Genomic DNA, 19,258 nt, shown 5'->3' with positions numbered 1-19,258 from the left:
GTTCAGCTGACTGTCTCTAGTCTTCGACCACACAATTATACTAATATCTGTACCCCTTTGGGCGTCTCACTAACGTTTTGCTGTTTTCCTTATGGTGACTTCGTAGTGTACCAATACATCTGGAACGTCTTATAATCTAGTAGCAAAAGCTTTAGATTCTTTGTATGTCTCAGGCATTCGTAATAATTAATCTGATATTCTAATGCCTTGCAGCAGACTTTCAGAGCCAGTGAGGCTCAGATCATAGCACCCCTACTTATGCGGTCTTCATAAGGTAATTGGCAATTGTGGCAGTTGCAATTGTACTTACAACCCGGGAACGACACAAGTACTCTGGCTTTGCATTACTCATTTTCAGCCTGGCTGTTAAGCCATGCATTTGATTGTTAAATTGCGAACAATTAACACATTGCACTAGATGCTAACGACAGAGAGTCCTTCCTTTAATAGTGCTGCCTTTCATAGCAGATGGCAAGGAAAGAGTCAACCAACGTTCATTTTAGCAAAAGAAACATAAAGATATCAGGAAGAAAGGTCAAGAGTTAACATCCCGTCGACCATAAGATCAATAGGGATGCGGCACAAGCAGAGATAGGACCGAGATGGGGAAGATAATCCACATGTCTTTTTCCAGGGAAGTCATCGATCTAGGACAGCCACGGAAGACCTAAATCTGAATATCCGGCTGGTTACTTGACTTACGATCCTCCCGAATGCGAGTCCAGCGTCATAAGCACTGTGCCTCTACGTTTTGTACAGACGCACACGGCACAGTAGTCAACAGAGACCACATACGCATACACCGTCCAGTCACTTTAACGTGACCACTGTCTATATGCGACTTCAGCATGCAATAAGCACTCACAGACTGAGGTGGCAGCACTAGCAGTTTAGGGTGCGTAAAGCGTATCGGGGGAACGCGGAAAGCAGGGCAGAGGTTGATGTAATGTGGAAACGGAGCGATTTGTCTGACGTCCAAAAGAGCATGATCATTGGCATTTCTGAAACGTCTACGTTTGGAAACTGTTCGCGTGCCGCCGTAGCTAGAGAATACCGTGAATGGCAACCTACTGCTATCCAAAATCGGTGCCGAGACAACAGTGGTGCATCATGGGGGTGAACGACGGGCGCAGAGGTGTGTCTGGACGAACAGACGTGCACTTGTTGAGCAACTCATTGCCCTGATAAGCAAAGGGGCTACCAACAGTGTCTCATCAACAACCGCCCAATGAACGGTGCTCCGTATGGATCTCTGTAGCAGCGCCTGGTTCATGCACCCATGCTGACTGCTGCTGCCGGCCGGAGTGGCCGTGCGGTTCTAGGCGCTACAGTCTGGAACCGAGCGACCGCTACGGTCGCCGGTTCGAATCCTGCCTCGGGCATGGATGTGTGTGATGTCCTTAGGTTAGTTAGGTTTAATTAGTTCTAAGTTCTAGGCGACTGATGACCTCAGAAGTTAAGTCGCATATTGCTCAGAGCCATTTGAACCATTTTTGACTGCTGGTCAGCGGGGACGAAGGCTGGAATTTTCACCCCAGTATCGCAATTGGACGTCACCTGAGTGGCGATAGATGGCCTTTTCAAATGAATCACGTTTTATGCTCCAGCGGACAGACGGCCATTGGTGTGTGTGGCGTGAAAAGTCTGAAAGAAAACACCCTGCAAGGATCCTCAGAAATATCCAGGCTGGAGGAGGGAGCATTATGGTCTGGGGATTGTTTTCGTCATTCTGAAAGACACAATGGATCCAAAAGTGTGCATCTTTCTTTGGGAATCCTGTCCACCTCTACACACAGTTTTTCCTCGACACAATGGCATCTACCAGCAGAACAATGCAACGTGTCACACTGCTCGCAGCGTACGTGCGTGGTTCGGAGAGCACCACCATGACTTTACCCTACACCCATGGCCACCAAACTCACCGGATTTAATCCCAATCTTGAATCTGTTGAACCACTTCAATCACACTGTATGCGCCGGGGATCCGCAACCTAGAAATCTAGTGCAGCTGACCATGGTACTGGAGTCGGCTTGGCTCCAAATTCCTGTCGGTTCCTTCCAGACCCTCACTGACTCTCTTACTGCACGTCTCGTGACTGGGTAGTGTACTTCACTCGAGTCTCTTTCCGACGTTCGATCTGGGAATTTGAACAGCAAATCTCTCCGTCCTGCACATTGTATCTCCTGTTGATGTCTGAGCATCTCCGTAACACCCTCGAGTTTACTAAACGACCCTGTGACGAAACGAAACGCTCTTCTTTGAATATTCTCTATCTCTTCTATTAATGCTACTCTGTAATGGTTCCAGACTGAAGAACAATACTCAAGAATCGGTCAAACGAGTGTTTTGTGAGCAACCTGTTTCATGGATGAATGACATGTCCTTGAAATTTTCCTAATGATTCTCTATCTGACATCTGCTTTTCCTACAGTCTGTCCTATGGGGTCATTCCACTTACGGTCACCCTGGATGGTTACTTCTAGGTATTTGCAGTAGTTACTATTTTCAAATACTTGTCACAAAAAGTGTAATCGAACAGTATTGGATCTATTAAAGCGCAGTACGTTTTATTTATTTACGTTCAGGGTCAGCTGCCAGTCCCTGTGCCAGTCATCGATCATCTGCAGGTTTTCCTATCTTTCGCTACAGTCTTCTAGCGATCGCAAGCTGACAACAGCTCAGTCCACAAGTAGTTTCTCGGAGCCTTCCACGTTACCCACTACGTCATTAGTATAAACTATAAATAGTAACGGTCCTATAACACTTTCCTGGCGTACTCTCACAATTACCTTTGCATTTGTAGATTTTGTCCTTAACGGAACGACGTGCTGAGTTTGATCCGCAAGCGCGTATTTTGTTCACTAAACTATAGGGCGGAATAGTATAGAATGCCTTGCGAAAATCGAGGAACACGGTGTCAACCTGAGCGCCTTTGTCTACGGCGCTGTGTATCACATGGACCAACAGAACCAGCCAGATTTGTCAATATCTCTGTTTTCGGAATCCATGTTGACTTTTGTAGAAGAGATTTTCGTTCACTCCTAAGCTGTTTAAGTTTCTCTATTCTGCGACCGCTTCTCTTAATATCTGCAATTCCGGCATTCGTGCGATGTCTGAAGGAAGGAACCGTATTACATTCTTCCGCAGTGAAACAATGTCGGAAGGCCGAATTTAGTATTAAGGCCTTCTTTCTGTCATCTGCTTCGCTGCCTGTATGGTCACTGAGCAACTGAACAGATGATTTCGACCTCCTTACTGACTTTACATTAGACAAGAACTTCTTAGGATTTTTAGCCAGTTAGTTTGGTAAAATTTAAAAAAAAAATGACGACGCTTTGTTGTTATTTATGATACTTCTCGCACCGTTCTCCTCATCCTCATTTTGGCTTCATTCAGCTTCCGTTTGTCTACCAGACTCTGACTTCGTCAAAATCAGAGATGAAGCTCTCTTTCCTTTAGTAGCAATTTTCTAACACAGTTATTAAACAATGGTAGGTCTTTTACGTCTCTCGAAACACTTCTCAGTATATAATTGTTCAAAGCTTATTGTACAATGCATTTGTGTTTTACGCATTTGCGCTCCACGTCTTCGTCCTCAGAGCTGAGTATTTTATGATAGTAACTTAAGTACCCAGCAGTTTGTCTCCTGTCGCTGTTGCTAACCAAAATTATTTTCCTATCTTTTTTTGACACTCCCTGTAATACCCGTCGTCATTGATACTATCGCAGCCTTGCGATCACCGATTCCCTATGCGGGCTTTCAAAATAACTACGCAACCTCCGACTCAGAGTCGCAATATTAAAGGTTTTGACTGGTTTCGTTGTCTAGGGGTTGAGATACGTAGTTGTCGCATTACAAGCCAAATACTGCTGAGTCTACAGTATACAATATGAACACACTCATGAATCGAATGGTCGAAGGTTCCTATCACTCGGCAATTGCGAATTAATATATAAATGTATAAATGAAAGATTGCAATTAAATAAAATCTGCAGGTACTATCTTAGCGACTTTAAATGATGAGTACGATAGTAGAAGAACTTTTGAGAATGCGGTATATTTCTGCATTGGTGTCGATGGTCCAGCAATTAAATAAAATATAAGTTGAATAACAGGGAAACAATAGATTCCTACAGCACGTAATTAGTTATGTACAACAACACAGCTCGCGAGATATTCACTTCTAAACGCACACTACGTCTTCACTGCAGAAGCCACGGAAATCTCACAAGTGCACAAGTCGGCATTCCGAAGTATTTCTATCTCCACACTCTCCAAGTCTCCTCCCGCGACTCCCCGTTCGTCCCGCCCAGCACTTTCCGTGTCGTGTCCCGTACTCCCCGTTCACGAGCGCTGTGATTGGCTAGAGTGCTCGCGTCATGTCTGCAAACCCACGCACCCACACACATATTTAAGCACATACGAAATACTGGATTTACATTTAACTATTTGAAATTAAATAAATAAATATTGCCCGCATCTCGTGGTCGTGCGGTAGCGTTCTCGCTTCCCACGCCCGGGTTCCCGGGTTCGATTCCCGGCGGGGTCAGGGATTTTCTCTGCCTCGTGATGGCTGGGTGTTGTGTGCTGTCCTTAGGTTAGTTAGGTTTAAGTAGTTCTAAGTTCTAGGGGACTTATGACCACCGCAGTTGAGTCCCATAGTGCTCAGAGCCATTTGAACCATTTTTTAAATAAATATTCCTACGGCTGGACCATAAACATGCTCTAACACACATTATTAAATACATAAACTATTAAATAAACATATATCAAAAGAAAAGAAGCAAAGGGTAGGCCAGGAGCCTAATGTCTCTGTGCTTTTTAAAACACAGTAGATAATTGACCAGTTTCTTCATCAATAGCATGTATCTGATATTAACAAAGACATAGATGAATCAATATATTTATAAGCATGCTGCTACAGTTTTTTGTGTAACTGTGGAGTACTTACGGCCTGACGCGATCGATAGTAATCGGCCACTTTGACCTCCAATAACTCATGTACTATTTAAGTTACATGCCTGTAATTCATACCAATTTAGGTTTCCACTAATAGCTTTCTAAAGGCACAGCGATTGACAAAATCGGATGAAGCGTTTATATTTTGGAAATTCGTTGCTGGGTGTTACTTGTATAATTTACCGTCAGATACTAAACTTTAAACTAATAAAGAGATTGAAAATCTGATTACACCATCAAAATCGTCGTGAAAATAATGGTGATATCCATTTTTCTTTTTGAGGTATCATGATTCATCTAGCTACTATTAATTTCTATACGAACTGTGAAATGTCTGCCTTTAAGGTTTCACAAAGTCCGCCATGTTTGGCACTCCCCGGCACAGACATCTTCATCGACACAAAGCACCCCTCGTCACAGCGGAATTCCCAGCCGTGCGGCCGATGGGCCGCGTGCTGGGGCTACCCACCCCCCCTCTCGTCCGGCTGACGTTTGCCGCCACGTGTTTGCTGCCGGGCCCCGGCTCTGACGAGCGTCCAGTGCATTTTCAGGGCGCCACAATTCGCCCGTTACCTCACACCGCCTCAACGCTAGCTTATTCGAAAAGTTTGGGATCGTTACTTACCAGGAGGTCTAGACACTGCCCTCACGTGTTGCTTCGTTAACTATAGGGTCGAAGTAATTTTGAGACAAAACATCCAGAACAATCTCACACGAATCCCTTTCTCTGATACCAGTTTTAACTGCGTGATTCTCCCATACTAGAAACGATAAGATGAAGTCTCTGCCTATTACAGTACCACGATCAGGAAACTTGCATGTGTTAATCTCCAAATTGCCTCTGAAGCGCTCTGCCACTACAGATCCTGACAGAGGCGGTCTATGAAAGCATGCAATTACCTTGTTTAACCTACCTTTTAAACTTACCTTTACCCTGCCTGTTTCATATTCAGAATCTGTAATAACCTCACAACACGCATAAAATATTCTCGGACGTCTTGTCGGGTCAGTTCTGTGTATAAACTCAAGCTTTCGATGATTACCACCATTGTCTTCTTCAGGGGCAAATAAATGTCGTGTGGGCTTTGGTGTTTTCACTCCCACCTCTTCGGGGAAATGTGCGGATGGTTTTTTTTGTGGCCTTATATAGCTGATGGACGGTTTCTGATTAGCTGTCGTACGTCGTCATTACGTCATGTTGCAACAGATGGTGTAAACCTCTGATCTGGTGCCCCCCAACGCTCCTATAGGAACGAAGAAACGAGGCCAATTTCTCTGTTTCTTCTAGGCGTCAGTAGCATAGCGCGCTTCAACCCACCATTGTGATTATAAGCATTGAAACTATTCTTGCATATTCTAATTTCTGCAGCCTCTTTAATGATAGTATCTCATTATGTAGAAGCTTGGGACAAATATTATGTTTTATAAAACAGTGTTTTTTTGCTCTTTATGAGGCAGTACTCAGCAACTGCTAATTTCTCGTTCACGTTCTGTACAGTGGTCGGAAACGGAACGGATGGACTGACCGACGTACATCGCCCACCCACATTAATGTGACCACAACCTACATTCGACTAAAACATGCAATAACATTCACTGTCGTCGGGTGGCAGCACTAGCAGTGAAGGATATATAGAGTGCGTCGGGGAGGGGGGGGGGGGGGGCGAAGAAACAATGCAGTGGAGTTATCTGATCTAAAGGCTTTGGCTTTCGGGCCAACGGTGGAAGCATTTCCGAAACGGCTAAGTTTGCAAACTGTTCGAGGGCCGCTCGGTTTAAGTATATCGTACGTGGCAAAATGGCACTATACGAAACCGGCGCCGAGGTAACTTTGGGGCATCACGGGCCATACATGACATGGGTGAACGGCGGCAGCGGAGATGTGTGAGGGTGAACAGACGTGCAACTTCTGATCAACTGACTGCCCGGATAAACAAAGGGGCTACCAACAGTGTCCTCTCTACGTCTGTTCAGCGAACGTTGCTACATAGGAGCCTGCTGCACCCATGATGACTGCTGTTCATCGGAGACGAAGGCTGGAATTTACACGCCAATATCGCAACTGGACGTCCACTGAGTAGCACCGGGTGGCCTTTTCTGATGAATCACGTGCTATGTTCCGTCGGACAGATGGTCGTTAGCGTGTACGGCGCGGAACGTCTGGCAGCAATCACCCTGCAAGAATCATAGGAAGGGTCCTGGCCGCAGGGCATTCTCGTCTTTCTGAAAGGCACAGTGGGTCAAGACAAGTAGGCATCTACCCATAGAGACTATGTCCACCTCTAAAAACATTTTCTTTTTCCTCAGCACAATGGCATCTACCAGCAGGACAATGCAACGTGTCACACAGTCCGCAGTGTACGTTCGTGGTTCGAAGAACACCATGTTGACTTTACCGTACTTACCTGGCCACCGAACTTTTCAGATTCAAATCCAATCGAGAATCTGTGGGATCACATCGATCGAGTTGTTCGCGCTGTGGATCCTCAGCTGAAAAACATAGCGCATTTGTCCACGGCAGTAGGCCACCTCACTGACTCTCTCCCTACACGTCTCGCAGCTATCCGCTCTGCAGAAGGTGGTTATTCAGATTTTTGACCGGTGGTCACATTAATTTGACTGGACAGTGTAATTTATTGCTTTCGTGGACCCTGAGGCCGAGACTGTCCTTAACTGTGCGCGGTGGCGCCACCAGCGCAAACATTGACACCATCTATGGCAGTATGACGTAATGATGACGTACTCCCATCAATCAGAAGCCGTCACAGGCTATATAGGGCTACCATAGCAGCAGCCAGCGACAGCCAATTGCTCCTGACGAAGGCGATCGTGGTAACCGTCGAAAGCTTGAGATTTTACGCAGAACTGACCCCACAAGAAGTACGAGAATATTTTATTCGAGAGCGTCGCCTCGGAAAGCTTGGATCTCATACAGCCTCACTAGATATTATCAGATTCTTTACTGCAATAAATACGTTGCAGAAATGGCGTCTAACCTATCCTTGCGCTGTATACGGCCCAGTCTAAATTTAGTGTTTTGCTGCTATTCACTACCTGTTTCAACCGTTTCTAATGCTTTTGTTGTCGTGGTCTTCAGTCCGAAGACTGGTTTGACGCAGCTCCCCATATTACTCAACACTATTCAATCTTCATCTCTGAATAACTACTGCAACCTACATCCTTTTGAACCTGGTTACGATATTCATCTCTTGGCCTTCCTCTACAATTTTTACTCCCCACACTTCCCTGAAAATTAAATTGTTGATCTCTTGATGTTTCAGAATGCGTCCTATCAACCGATCCCTTCTGTTAGTTAAGTTGTGCCACAATTTTCTTTTTTCCACAGTTTTATTCATTACCACCCCGTTAGTCACATGATCTACCCATCGCATGATCTGCATTTTTCTATAGTACCACATTCCAAAAACCTCTCTTCTTCTCTGAACTTATTTCTGTCCACACTTCACTTCCATACAAGGCTACACACCAGACTAATACCTTCAGAAAAGATTTCCTAACACGTAGATCGGTATTCGAAGTTAACAAATTTTTCTTCTTCAGAAACCCTTTTCTTTCCATTGTTATTCTACATTTGATATCCTCCCTACCCCGGTCATCATCTGTTATTTCACTGCCAAAATAGCAAAACTCATCTACTACTCTTAGTGTCTGGTTCCTTAATCTAATTCACTCAGTATCGCCTGATTTAATCCAGCTGCACTCCATAACCCTTATTTTATTTTGTTAATGTTCATCTGATATCCTCCTTTCAAGACACTGTCCATTCCATTCAGCTACTTCTCCAAGTTCTGTTTCTGACAGAATTACAATATCATCGGCTGACTTCAAAGTTTTTATTTCTTCTCTCTGATCTTTAATAACTTCTCCAATTTTTTCTTTGGTTTCCTTTACTACATGCTCAACGTACAGATTGAATAGCATCGGGGATAGACTGCACTCCTGTCTCACATCTTTCTCAACCGTTGCTTCCCTTCCTGCACTTCGATTCTAGTAACTGCCGTCTGGTTCTGTACGAGTTGTAAATAGCCTTTCGCTCTCTGCATTTTACCCCCGCTAACTTGAGAATTTCAAAGACTGTATTCTAGTCAGCATTATCAAAAGCTTTCTCTAAATCTACAAATGCTATAAATATAAGTTTGCCTTTCCTTAAGTCATCTTCTACGAGAAGTCACAGCGTTAGAATTGCCTCGCATGTTCCTATAATCCGGAATCCAAACTGATCTTCCACGAGGTCGGCTTCGACCAATTTTCCCATTCTTCTGTAAATAATTATTGCTAGCGTTTTGCTACCATGACTTATTAAACTGGTAGTTCGGAATATTCAAACCTGTCAGCCGCTGCTTACTTTGAAATTGGAATTATTACATACTTCTTGAAGTCTGAGGGTATTTCGCCTGTGGGAATTACTGACTTTACTAAAAGTTTCTAATTCTAGGACCTCAATATTTCCGATGTGCAGGGACGAACATTCTCTATGAGTAATATGACTGATCTATCTTCGATTTTGGTAGACAATTCATCACTGATCCTAAGAATGGGTTCTTGTGAACTTAAAAAAAATAATTAAAAACTCCAACTCTGTGTTTCAAAAATGAAAATGGCAGAAGTGGGTTAAGCAATATTGAAAATTATGAAATAACAGGCAAGATATCTTCATCACCTTCTGAACTGTCCTGAACCAAGTCATGACTTGGAATTCTCAAATAATAATGAAAATTTTGAAGAAGATTTGTGTCCAACTATATAAGAAAGTGAAGAAGTAGTTGAAGCCCTCAGAAACAACGAAGCTAGTAGAAAATATTCTATTACAGTTGAACTTTTGAAGTGGTCCTTGCCAAATATTATAAATGAGCTAAATTTACTCTTTGAACAAATTTCGAAAACAGAAGAAATCCCAGAGGATTTGAAAGTTGCCTTGATACATCCACTTCACAAAAAAGGTAATGAACAGGATATAAACAACTAGATAGGAATCTCTTTGATATCAGTAGTATATTAAGTGTTTTCTAAGATTTTATTAAGCAGGATAGAAACAACACTAAACAGTTATTTAGGTGAATATCAAGATGGCTTTAGGAAGGGAAAGTCACGCTCAGAACAAATATTTAATCTCAAGTAAGTAATTCGCCACAAATTACTTAATTCAAAGGACATTGTAGCTAATGTTTGTAGATTTCTAAAAGGCTTTTGATTCTATTGACAGCGGAACTATAGATAAAATAATTCGAGAATTTGGCATAAATTCGCTGTACCTTCCGAAAATGTGGTATCTGCTGTAACATAAATCATTCTCCTGGAAGAAATAGCCAGCAGATTGGCTTAAGAATTTCTGCAGAAAAACCAAAATTTTTAACAAACGTTAAGGACGCTCCAAAATTCCTGAAAACAGATACTGACCAAATAGAGAGGGTAAAAATTTCAAATACCTAAGGGAGATAATCCAAGAAAACGCTTTGGAAAAATCTGCAATAGGGAAAAGGTTGCATAAAATGGGGAGAGCATATGGTATCACCAAATATCTCTACAGTAAAATGTACTTATGCAAAAATGAAAAAATAAGGCATTACAACACAGAAGTGAAGCCAGAGTGCATATATGCAAGCGAATTCCTGACATTAAACCACAATTTAGATAAATTGGAAGTACTAGAAAGGCGAATTATAAAGAAAATATTAGGACCACAAAACTCAACAGAAGGTTGGAAATTACGAAGTAATGCTGAAATATAGCAAAATATAGAAAATATTTCAAAATTAATGAGAAAAAGAAGACCCGTGTTTTTTGGACATTTATTTCGAAAGCAAGACAGTGGATTAACTAATACGATTTTGAAATATTTGTGGGGTAAGAAGTCCACAACAAGTTGGGTCAACGAAGTAAAAAAGATTTAGAAAGAAACAATATAAAAACAGAAGACATAAGAATAGTAATGTCTTTCGGGAAAAAATATTGAAAATAGAAGGATTCCAAGGCAGGGTAGGTAAAAATACTGCTTCAAAGTAGTCTGAAGACCGAAAGAAGAAACCTACAACCGTACCGATTGTATAGTGGCATTCTTTCCCAAGCTGCCTCCTATTTTCTTAAGGGACTCTATTACCCGATTAACGTTGCAGCTTCCAATGACAAAAACATGTCCTGCTGTGATTGTTCTAACATGGCACGAAAATCGGCCTCTGGTATCGAGGAATCGCGTTCCGGCTGAGATATGTTTCCATCACTGTGCAGCACATCTTACCTGTTGCTATGGCGTAAGCGTTGCAGCCGTGCGGCCAGTTCCTGCTTTCGCTTTCCGCTCAAACAGGAGAACGCACCGTAGTACGCCACTTATCCTCGAATGAGGACAATGCTCATCGGAAGACAAAGTACCGAAGGGGTAGCGGGGGTATTCCAGTGGCATCAGAGGTGTCGCAACTTTCGCCAGTTGTGTCCCATAATTGCAGTAGCTTAGGACAACAGGGTGGCCAACGCTGCTTATAAATGTCTCCAGACGGCAGCAGATTCTCATTGCGTCCGCACACCACAAATACAGTCCCTATCCAATTCGTACTGTATAAAATCAAGAATACACTAATGACCAATCAGATGGGGACTAATTGAAAGAAACAGGCAACAAAGATTGCTGAAATCAAGTATATAATGTGAAACTAGCGCTTGTAGCGCGTTATTGTGGAACAAAATGATTCCGTCCGATAGCATTCCTGGGCGTTTCGACTTTATTACGAATCGCAGTTTCTGAAAAGTGTCTTCACAGCGATGCACATTGATTGTGGTTCCACACCCGAGGAACTCGACGAGCAAAGAAACATGCGGTTGCACGATAACGGCCGCCCCTTCGCATAGCTCGGATCTTTCACCGTGTGATCTTCACATGCGTGGACGTCGGTTTCAGACGTACAAGGTAGTGCAAGAGTGCGTGCAGTTGTGGATCCGTCAGAGGATGATCGCGTTCTACGAAACAGGAATTGATCGTTTTGTCTCCCAGTGGGAGAAATGTCGTAACGCTTGTGGTGATTACTTTCGAATGGAACCATTCGATGGTCCCGTTGTCTCGAGTGTTCGGTTTTCATTTGACTGTCCCTTACATATTGAAGGTCAATAGCCCGTCCTAGCACCTTTGTGGATCTTCCTGCATTTTGCTGTAGTCTTGTAGCGTTGCAACTTTCACATAGGTAACAAAATAGTTCATGAGCAGCTTCACGCCTCTTCCGACATTATCCAATAGATCATTTACAGATACCACGTACAGTAACGCCCTTATATAACTCTCTTGGCGTGCTGCCGTATTTACATTCACATCAGTTGATTTCATCCCGTTAAAAAACGATATGTGGAATTCTGAGATTAGACAAGCTCGTGTTTTGTTCCCTAAGTAACAGTATGAACTGCACTAAATGTCTTCCGGAAGTCGGAGGCCACAGCACCAATCTGGTTACGGCGCTCTAGATCTCGTGGACGAACAGAGTGAGAGGAGTTTCACAAAATATCTGTTTGCAGAGTCCATCTTGATTACTGTAGATATAATTACATGCATCTCTCCAACTATCCTCCTTTCAGATGGAAGTGGCGCGCGCCTTTTTCGAGTTACTTGGTACCCTTCGTTGGTACAGCAACCTATGACAAATTTCGAATAAAAGGGCGGCGAGTACCTTTGTAGAATCTGCCTATAATCATACAGATACCTTATGAGGTACCGATGTCACTCTCCCATTGAGGAAGCGTAGTTTATTATCTACTTCACTGGCAGTTATCCGAACATCTTCAATTTCGGCGCTCGTGTGGTTATTGAAAGGAGAAACCGTCTTACGACCTCCCGCATTGAAACAATTTCGGAAGACCGAATTCTCTATATTTCGGCCTTCTTTCATGTTCCGGCGCCAGTATGGTCACTGAGTAACTGAACACGTCCGAGAACAATCTGTGAGACTGAATGAGGCAGATCATCTGAACTAGAGGTAACTAGAAATATACTTCCCATATGGGGTTCACCGGCGGTGTTCTTGGAGACAGAGCATGCAGTTCTAGCCCTACACCTGTATGAAACCGGCGTCTTTGAGCTCAAACTGGCTTTTTCAATTTTTCTTGGGCTGGTAGAATATACAGTTGCCCGATAAATGGAAATGACGTATTGATTACACACTATCTTTGCAAACATGTGATTAACACGATGGACTTTTGATTAACAGAACCCAATAAGCTATACTGGACGGTGAATGTTCAACACAAACAGAAGTTGCATCGAGTATATCCTAAGGAAGCGTAATTGTAATCTTGTAAGTATATATAAACGATTTATTAGATTGGATCAACAACACTATTGGTTTCTTCGCTAACGAAGCTGCTGTCTACAAAAACGTGCCGTACAGACTCTCGGCGTGTGGGCAGATGCAGACAATTTCACAGAGTTTCACACTCAAGTTGCCACGCAATCGTGACTTACTTAGTTTCATAACCGAAAAAAGGCCTTTCACACAAATATGTCAATCGAAATATTGTAGCACTATTGCAGCCTCATTGTGGAGACATGAAAACTCTACCTGATGAAAGCAACATAGACCTCCTGTGCAGTTTTAAAGTAAAAAGATGTTTCTTTAAAACTGGAATTACCTTGCAGGTCAGTCAATTACATCTGCAGCGCAGAGGGGGCTTTCAACTGAATAAACAGACGGTCTCAAAAACAGATGTAAGATTGACAGTGTGCATAAAACCTTTATAAAATTATCCTTTTATTTCTTTCAAGGCCTGAATCGATTCTTCAAACCTCGCGTTTTCTTTTTAAAGCCAGTGAGATTAGGGAACTGGACTGCCTTTGTCAGAATGTGCCTCTTCTACAACGGGATTTTCTTTTTAAGTGCATCCCCATCAAATAAGAAAGAAGTTACCTTGCAGTATCTTAATGTGGACAGTGTGCAGTCCAGTCCACCAAAAATGCGAGGTCAGCAATCCGTTCCGGATGTTCCAATTTTCGTTCCTGCATATCTTTTTCCTTCAAAAATTCAACAATAGCGAGTTTTAAATCGAAAACTCATTTCAGCCACCCCCCGTAATTTAACGAACATACTTTGCAGTAATATACGAAGTCTCCATATTCTTCGTTCAGTTCCACTGAAAACTGTTGCAAGTGACAATGGAATAATGTGTGCGACATCAGAAATTTTGTAATTTTTTACTCTTTGATCATCAACTAGATCTTTAAATTCTTTCCGCGTGGTATTGTAATGTCGTTTCATGTCAAATATGCGGTACTCGTCGCTTATGCGAACTGAGAATTCTCATCCCTCTCTTCTGCCATTCCCAATCATTTTAAAGAATTGTGACTGTAGATTGCTAGACTGCCTCTTCTGTGCAAACAACAACTGGGCCTGTGAACGTTCTTCGTACCACGAAAAAATATCGAAAGGTAAACAGCGTTGACACCGCGATTCGGCGAAAATTTTGCAGACCGAACAATGCCGCACCGCACTGCTAAATGAAATGTCGCGCTGTTCGGGTACTTCCGAGAAGTAACGAGGAAAGCCGATTGACAGGCCGGGCCTGTCATAAATGGTAAGAAGGATTACAGTGAAGGGTAAAGGTTAAGCCTGGATGGGGCCGAAACGACGAATATATTTTAGTTGACAAAATGTGTAAAAGAAAAAGCAGTTAATCGAAAAATTGAGATTTACGCAAAGCTCATTTGGCAATTATACGAGTTCATAAGTATGTACAGATCCGTTGTGTGCAAAATTCGAGGGACCTGGACTCGAATCGCGCTGCCGCTTGCGTGTTGGAACTGTTCGTGTGGTGAATGTGGCCGCTTTGTGTTGCGCAGGGCCGGTGGTGAGCGCGCTGACCAACAAGTACGGGTGTCGCGCCGTCTGCATCGCGGGCAGCATCATCGGCTGCGCCGCCTTCGTGCTCAGCATCTTCTCGCCCAACGTAAACGTCCTCATGCTCACGTACGGAGTCATGGGTGGTAAGTACATCTTTAACCCGACGCATAGCTCCAGCCTTCCCCGCATTTCCTTCCATTTCTCACTCACGTTGCGTTACACAAAAAAAAGATACTAACATATTCCGCCATCATGGAAAATAAAAGCACTGTACATCACAAACGTGGGCTTCATTTTACTGAACGTATTGCAATATTTGATATTCACCGTTTATATAAGGCCATAATAAATTAATACAGTCTTCCATATCGTAAGTCATTCACAATACTCCACCGCCAATCGACGTCTCTATATTAAAAAGATGGGAGAACTGCGTATTAATGAACATTATTTACAAGTGGAGGAGAAATACTCGCCATATACTGCGTAGCTCTGCTAAGAGGTGGCAGGCCGATTTTTTCTGGTGTTTCGATAGATACTAGCAATTTCGCTTTTGTGTTGTGTTGATGGAGTCATTCCAAATAAATACTAATCATCACTTGTTTCGTGTGACGCCCAGTGGATTTTATGTGCCCATTCGATAAAAAGGTCCCAATCAGTTGCTGCGATATATGTTTCAATAATATGACCTCTAGCACTTATCATATCAGTAACCAGCTGTTCACAACGCCTTTCTTGACCCTCCTCGTGTGCCAGCTCGCGCCGCGCTGTCTGTCTGCAGCCTCCAAGTTTGCGTCCTCGTTCATTCACATCGTTAACGCGAATATCGCAGTAGACTAATTTAGACCGATCTATCGAATGAGCGTATAAAACGCCATTAAATATGGAACATTTTCTCTGTAACGGAAACAAATCGTAGTGTTCCGTTCACAGTAGGTGCCGTGTGAAACGCGGGTCGACCAGTATTTATTTTTTCCGACTTCGTCAACGCTTGGAAAAGCGAAATTGCAAGTATCTGCCGAAACACGAGAGAAAATGCGTCTGACGACCTTTGGGAGACACACCTGGTATGTGTCTTGGTTATAGTTTGTCGCTCCGTCTACAACCAGGTCACGGAAACAGAGAGCTTGTTTACTGGTACATGAGTCCGCAACGGATGCCGTGCGGTCTTGTTGAGGACAACAACCCGAACTCTGTTTGAAGTATTTAGTGAACTCGTGACCACCCCAGATCTAAGTGACTGAACGTAAATCAGCATCCATTCATACTGGTTATCCGTTTCTTTTTAGATGCATAACACGCTTCCTAAACATGGCATCTCATTTGTAGCTATGCGAACCCACAAACCATTCATCACTGGGGTACATCTTTTCAGTTTCCAGTTTCACACCTTTACTGTCAACATTTTTCATAAGTGTAACATAAACGTATAGTTTTAGACTAAAGCTAAGGTCAGGATATATTGTGCTTTCGATATTGACAACGTAAGGGACAGTGTATTAGTCAAGTTTATAATGTTTCTTCTCCGTGAAAGGGAAATTGATGAAGTTTATAAATCATTTGTTCTAAGTCGTGCAGTAGTACTCTGTCTACCAAAGTTGTGTCTATAATGCGAACAGGAACGCGTTGCGTTGAGTTTGCGACCAAGAACTGCCTAATAAGTGATAAAAAAATAGTGTACTCGACAAATTATAATGTAACTCCCACATCGCCCCCGGCGTGTACACACACACAAAACACACACACACATATAGTACCCAGGACTATCGTCTTCAGAATGATATATCAAAAATCTTACGATCCAGCAAGATCTTTCCACAAGTGCTCCATAAGAAAAAGTTTGGTGTCATGGCTGGTGAACCCACTCCTCATATACGTGGTGAATACACTTCTTGTTGGTAGACGGTCATTGCCGTCTTGAAGCATGATTTCTCTTGCTCACTCCTCCTTGAATCAACTAAATGGCAATGCGAGATGTCGTCCCAAAATCTCTTGGCAGTCGTGGTGGTACAGGGGTCGAGAAGAGTGCCACTCGAGAGGTGCACAACTGCTGTACAGTATGTATCTTTTCAGGGTTGCTGGATGAATGAGAGCGTATTCTAAAGTCTCACTGTCTAGAATAAACATGGTTCAACTATCCAGAGTAGCTCAGGGGTGCAATTTACGTACAAGTAGGCTACTTCGTGAGTTGGCTGTCCAATATAAAGTAAGAAGTAGTGTACACATCAGTGACATGCTAGCACTTTATCCAACTTCATTTAGACTTTCGGTGAGCTTCCGTAGCAGTTAACCGAAGTATTTATGTTTAGAGGAACCTCTTCCAGAGCCCAATGACGCCTGAATTACGGACGCTGTTCCGTCTTTTCTCTAATATGCAGATAAAAGGGCCAAAGATCGCACAGTTTGATTCGTTATTACCGGCTTTATTCGTCAAATGCAAGCATCATCAGATAATCGTTGTCCTGGTGGCAACGCATTCGGGAGTTAAGTGTTAAAAGCACCGCCCGGTACTGAGCATCGCTTTTAAGCCACTAACGTGTTGCCACCATAGCAGTGGTTATCTGATGATGCTCGAACGAAACCGGTAACAATGAATCGAACTGTGCACCATTTGTGGTTATTTTAACTGAATGTTAATTACAACGGTCGCTGTGTGCCCGAAAGGTGAAGGCTGCGTTTGTTCTGTCATTGCCGGTCGGGGTGGTCGAGCGGTTCTAGGCGCTACAGTCTGGAGCCGCGCGACCGCTACGGTCGCAGATTCGAATCCTACCTCGGGCATGGATGTGTGTGATGTCCTTAGGTTAGTTAGGTTTAAGTAGTTCTAAGTTCTAGGGGACTGACGACCTCAGAAGTTAAGTCCCATAGTGCTCAGAGCCATTTGAATGATTTTGTTCTGTCATTTCTCTGTTAGCGCCCGTCCTGCTCTAGCAGTTGACGTTTTGGCTCATTCGCGATCTGTTTAAGTACTCTGACCCAAATGATTAGTTAGACCGGGTGAAGTGTGTAAAGTGGAAATCTGACTCGGCAGTACAGTCTCCGGTGCTAGGTCACAGTAGCTTGTCATTCCTCACTTGAGACAATACCTCAAATTAGGTTGTCTATTACGTGCAAAGTATATAATTATCAAGTGACACTGTTTGCCCCTTTGGATCTATTAAAGAAACAATGGCACACGCCTAACTAACTAACTAACTTTAAATGTTTAGAGGCTCTTCAACAGTATCGGCTAATCACAGTGGAGTGTCGTATTTATCTTTGCTTATTTGTCTAGCTAACAGCGCCAAATTACAAACTGTAATATCATATTTAACTGCTTTGTAAAGAAATATAAAAGATGGACCAGCTCGGTGGCAGTAGACGAGTAGTTTACTACAGACATGGCTTAGCACTCAGCAGAAACGACGTAACTCTTGCGCAATTGAAGGTACGAATATAGACGTGAGTGTGGACTCAAATGGCTCCTGCTGTGAAGACAACCATCATAAATTGGGCTTATTTGGAACTTACAAAGATTTGCAGCTTGGCATTGTCCAACGGAGCATAAGTTATCAGTAAATGACACGCACTGTGGATGTTTTCAGTGTTAAATTATTTCCCGGCCGTTTACAACTGATCTTCATCTGATAAATAGTGTCTTAGTATGGCGAACAGTCTTTGACCGTACCTCTCTCTTCTTTCAGACCTCTCATACTTTAGGAGACATGAAGTGATGATAAGGGCGGCTAAATAACGAAATTCTGAATGTAGGCCTTTTTCATTTGTAAGTCATCAAGCTGTTGGAGAGCAACTTCGAGTATCCTTATTTGCTGTTTTGTCTCTACCAAAAGATCAGACCCTCATTTACCACATATCACAACAAATATGTTGAATTAATTTCCTTTTAAATGGTAGAGGAACTTCTGTAGACAGAACGATTAAAGGAACTTCCCTTTAACTGGACCGCACAAATATAAAACAGCTTTACTTACGGAATCAGTAGCATAGAACTTATGAGTATAAAACGAAATATTTCTCTCATTGATTTCCTGCATCTAATGTAAAAGCTATTTAAAGGCAATGAAAACAACGTAAATAATAACATTCAGAAAAAAATTATGAATATACAAACACAATATAAAAAAAATTAAATATCAGCTTACTTCATTTTCTCAAAACCTTTAACCAGTTGTTGAGATAAGTTAAGACTCAAGTTAAATCTCCTTGAATGACTGATCTTAAAGATTGAATTTAAAAAATGGATTGGCATCTTTATTCTGGTTATGAAGACTCACTGTGAGCGTAAACTACTACTGAGAAATATTTAAGTAACGGATAACTCCTAAAGAGGTATTATTTTTTTGTTTCCATACATTTGTTCAATAAGATGAGAAAGGAAAATTTAGATGCCTAGCAGCTATGTACCTCAGTTTCTACCCTGAAAAACAGAATACCTCAATTACCAAACAGAAATAAGGTATTGAGAAGACC

General features: G+C 42.6%; 1 protein-coding gene across 1 annotated transcript in view; it reads left to right on the top strand.

The window, feature by feature from the left end:
* The window catches only part of LOC124555212 (monocarboxylate transporter 3), a 442,385-nt gene that overhangs the window by 309,249 nt on the left and 113,878 nt on the right, over positions 1-19,258 (top strand). Inside the window, exon 3 of the mRNA XM_047129062.1 lies at positions 14,791-14,934. Within this exon, the coding sequence (XP_046985018.1) occupies positions 14,791-14,934 (144 nt within the window). The remainder of the gene's footprint in view (positions 1-14,790; positions 14,935-19,258) is intronic.

The sequence above is a fragment of the Schistocerca americana genome, chromosome X, assembly GCF_021461395.2.
Source record: "Schistocerca americana isolate TAMUIC-IGC-003095 chromosome X, iqSchAmer2.1, whole genome shotgun sequence".
NCBI classification, from domain to species: Eukaryota; Metazoa; Arthropoda; class Insecta; order Orthoptera; family Acrididae; genus Schistocerca; species Schistocerca americana.
This window is presented reverse-complemented; position numbering and strand designations above follow the sequence as displayed.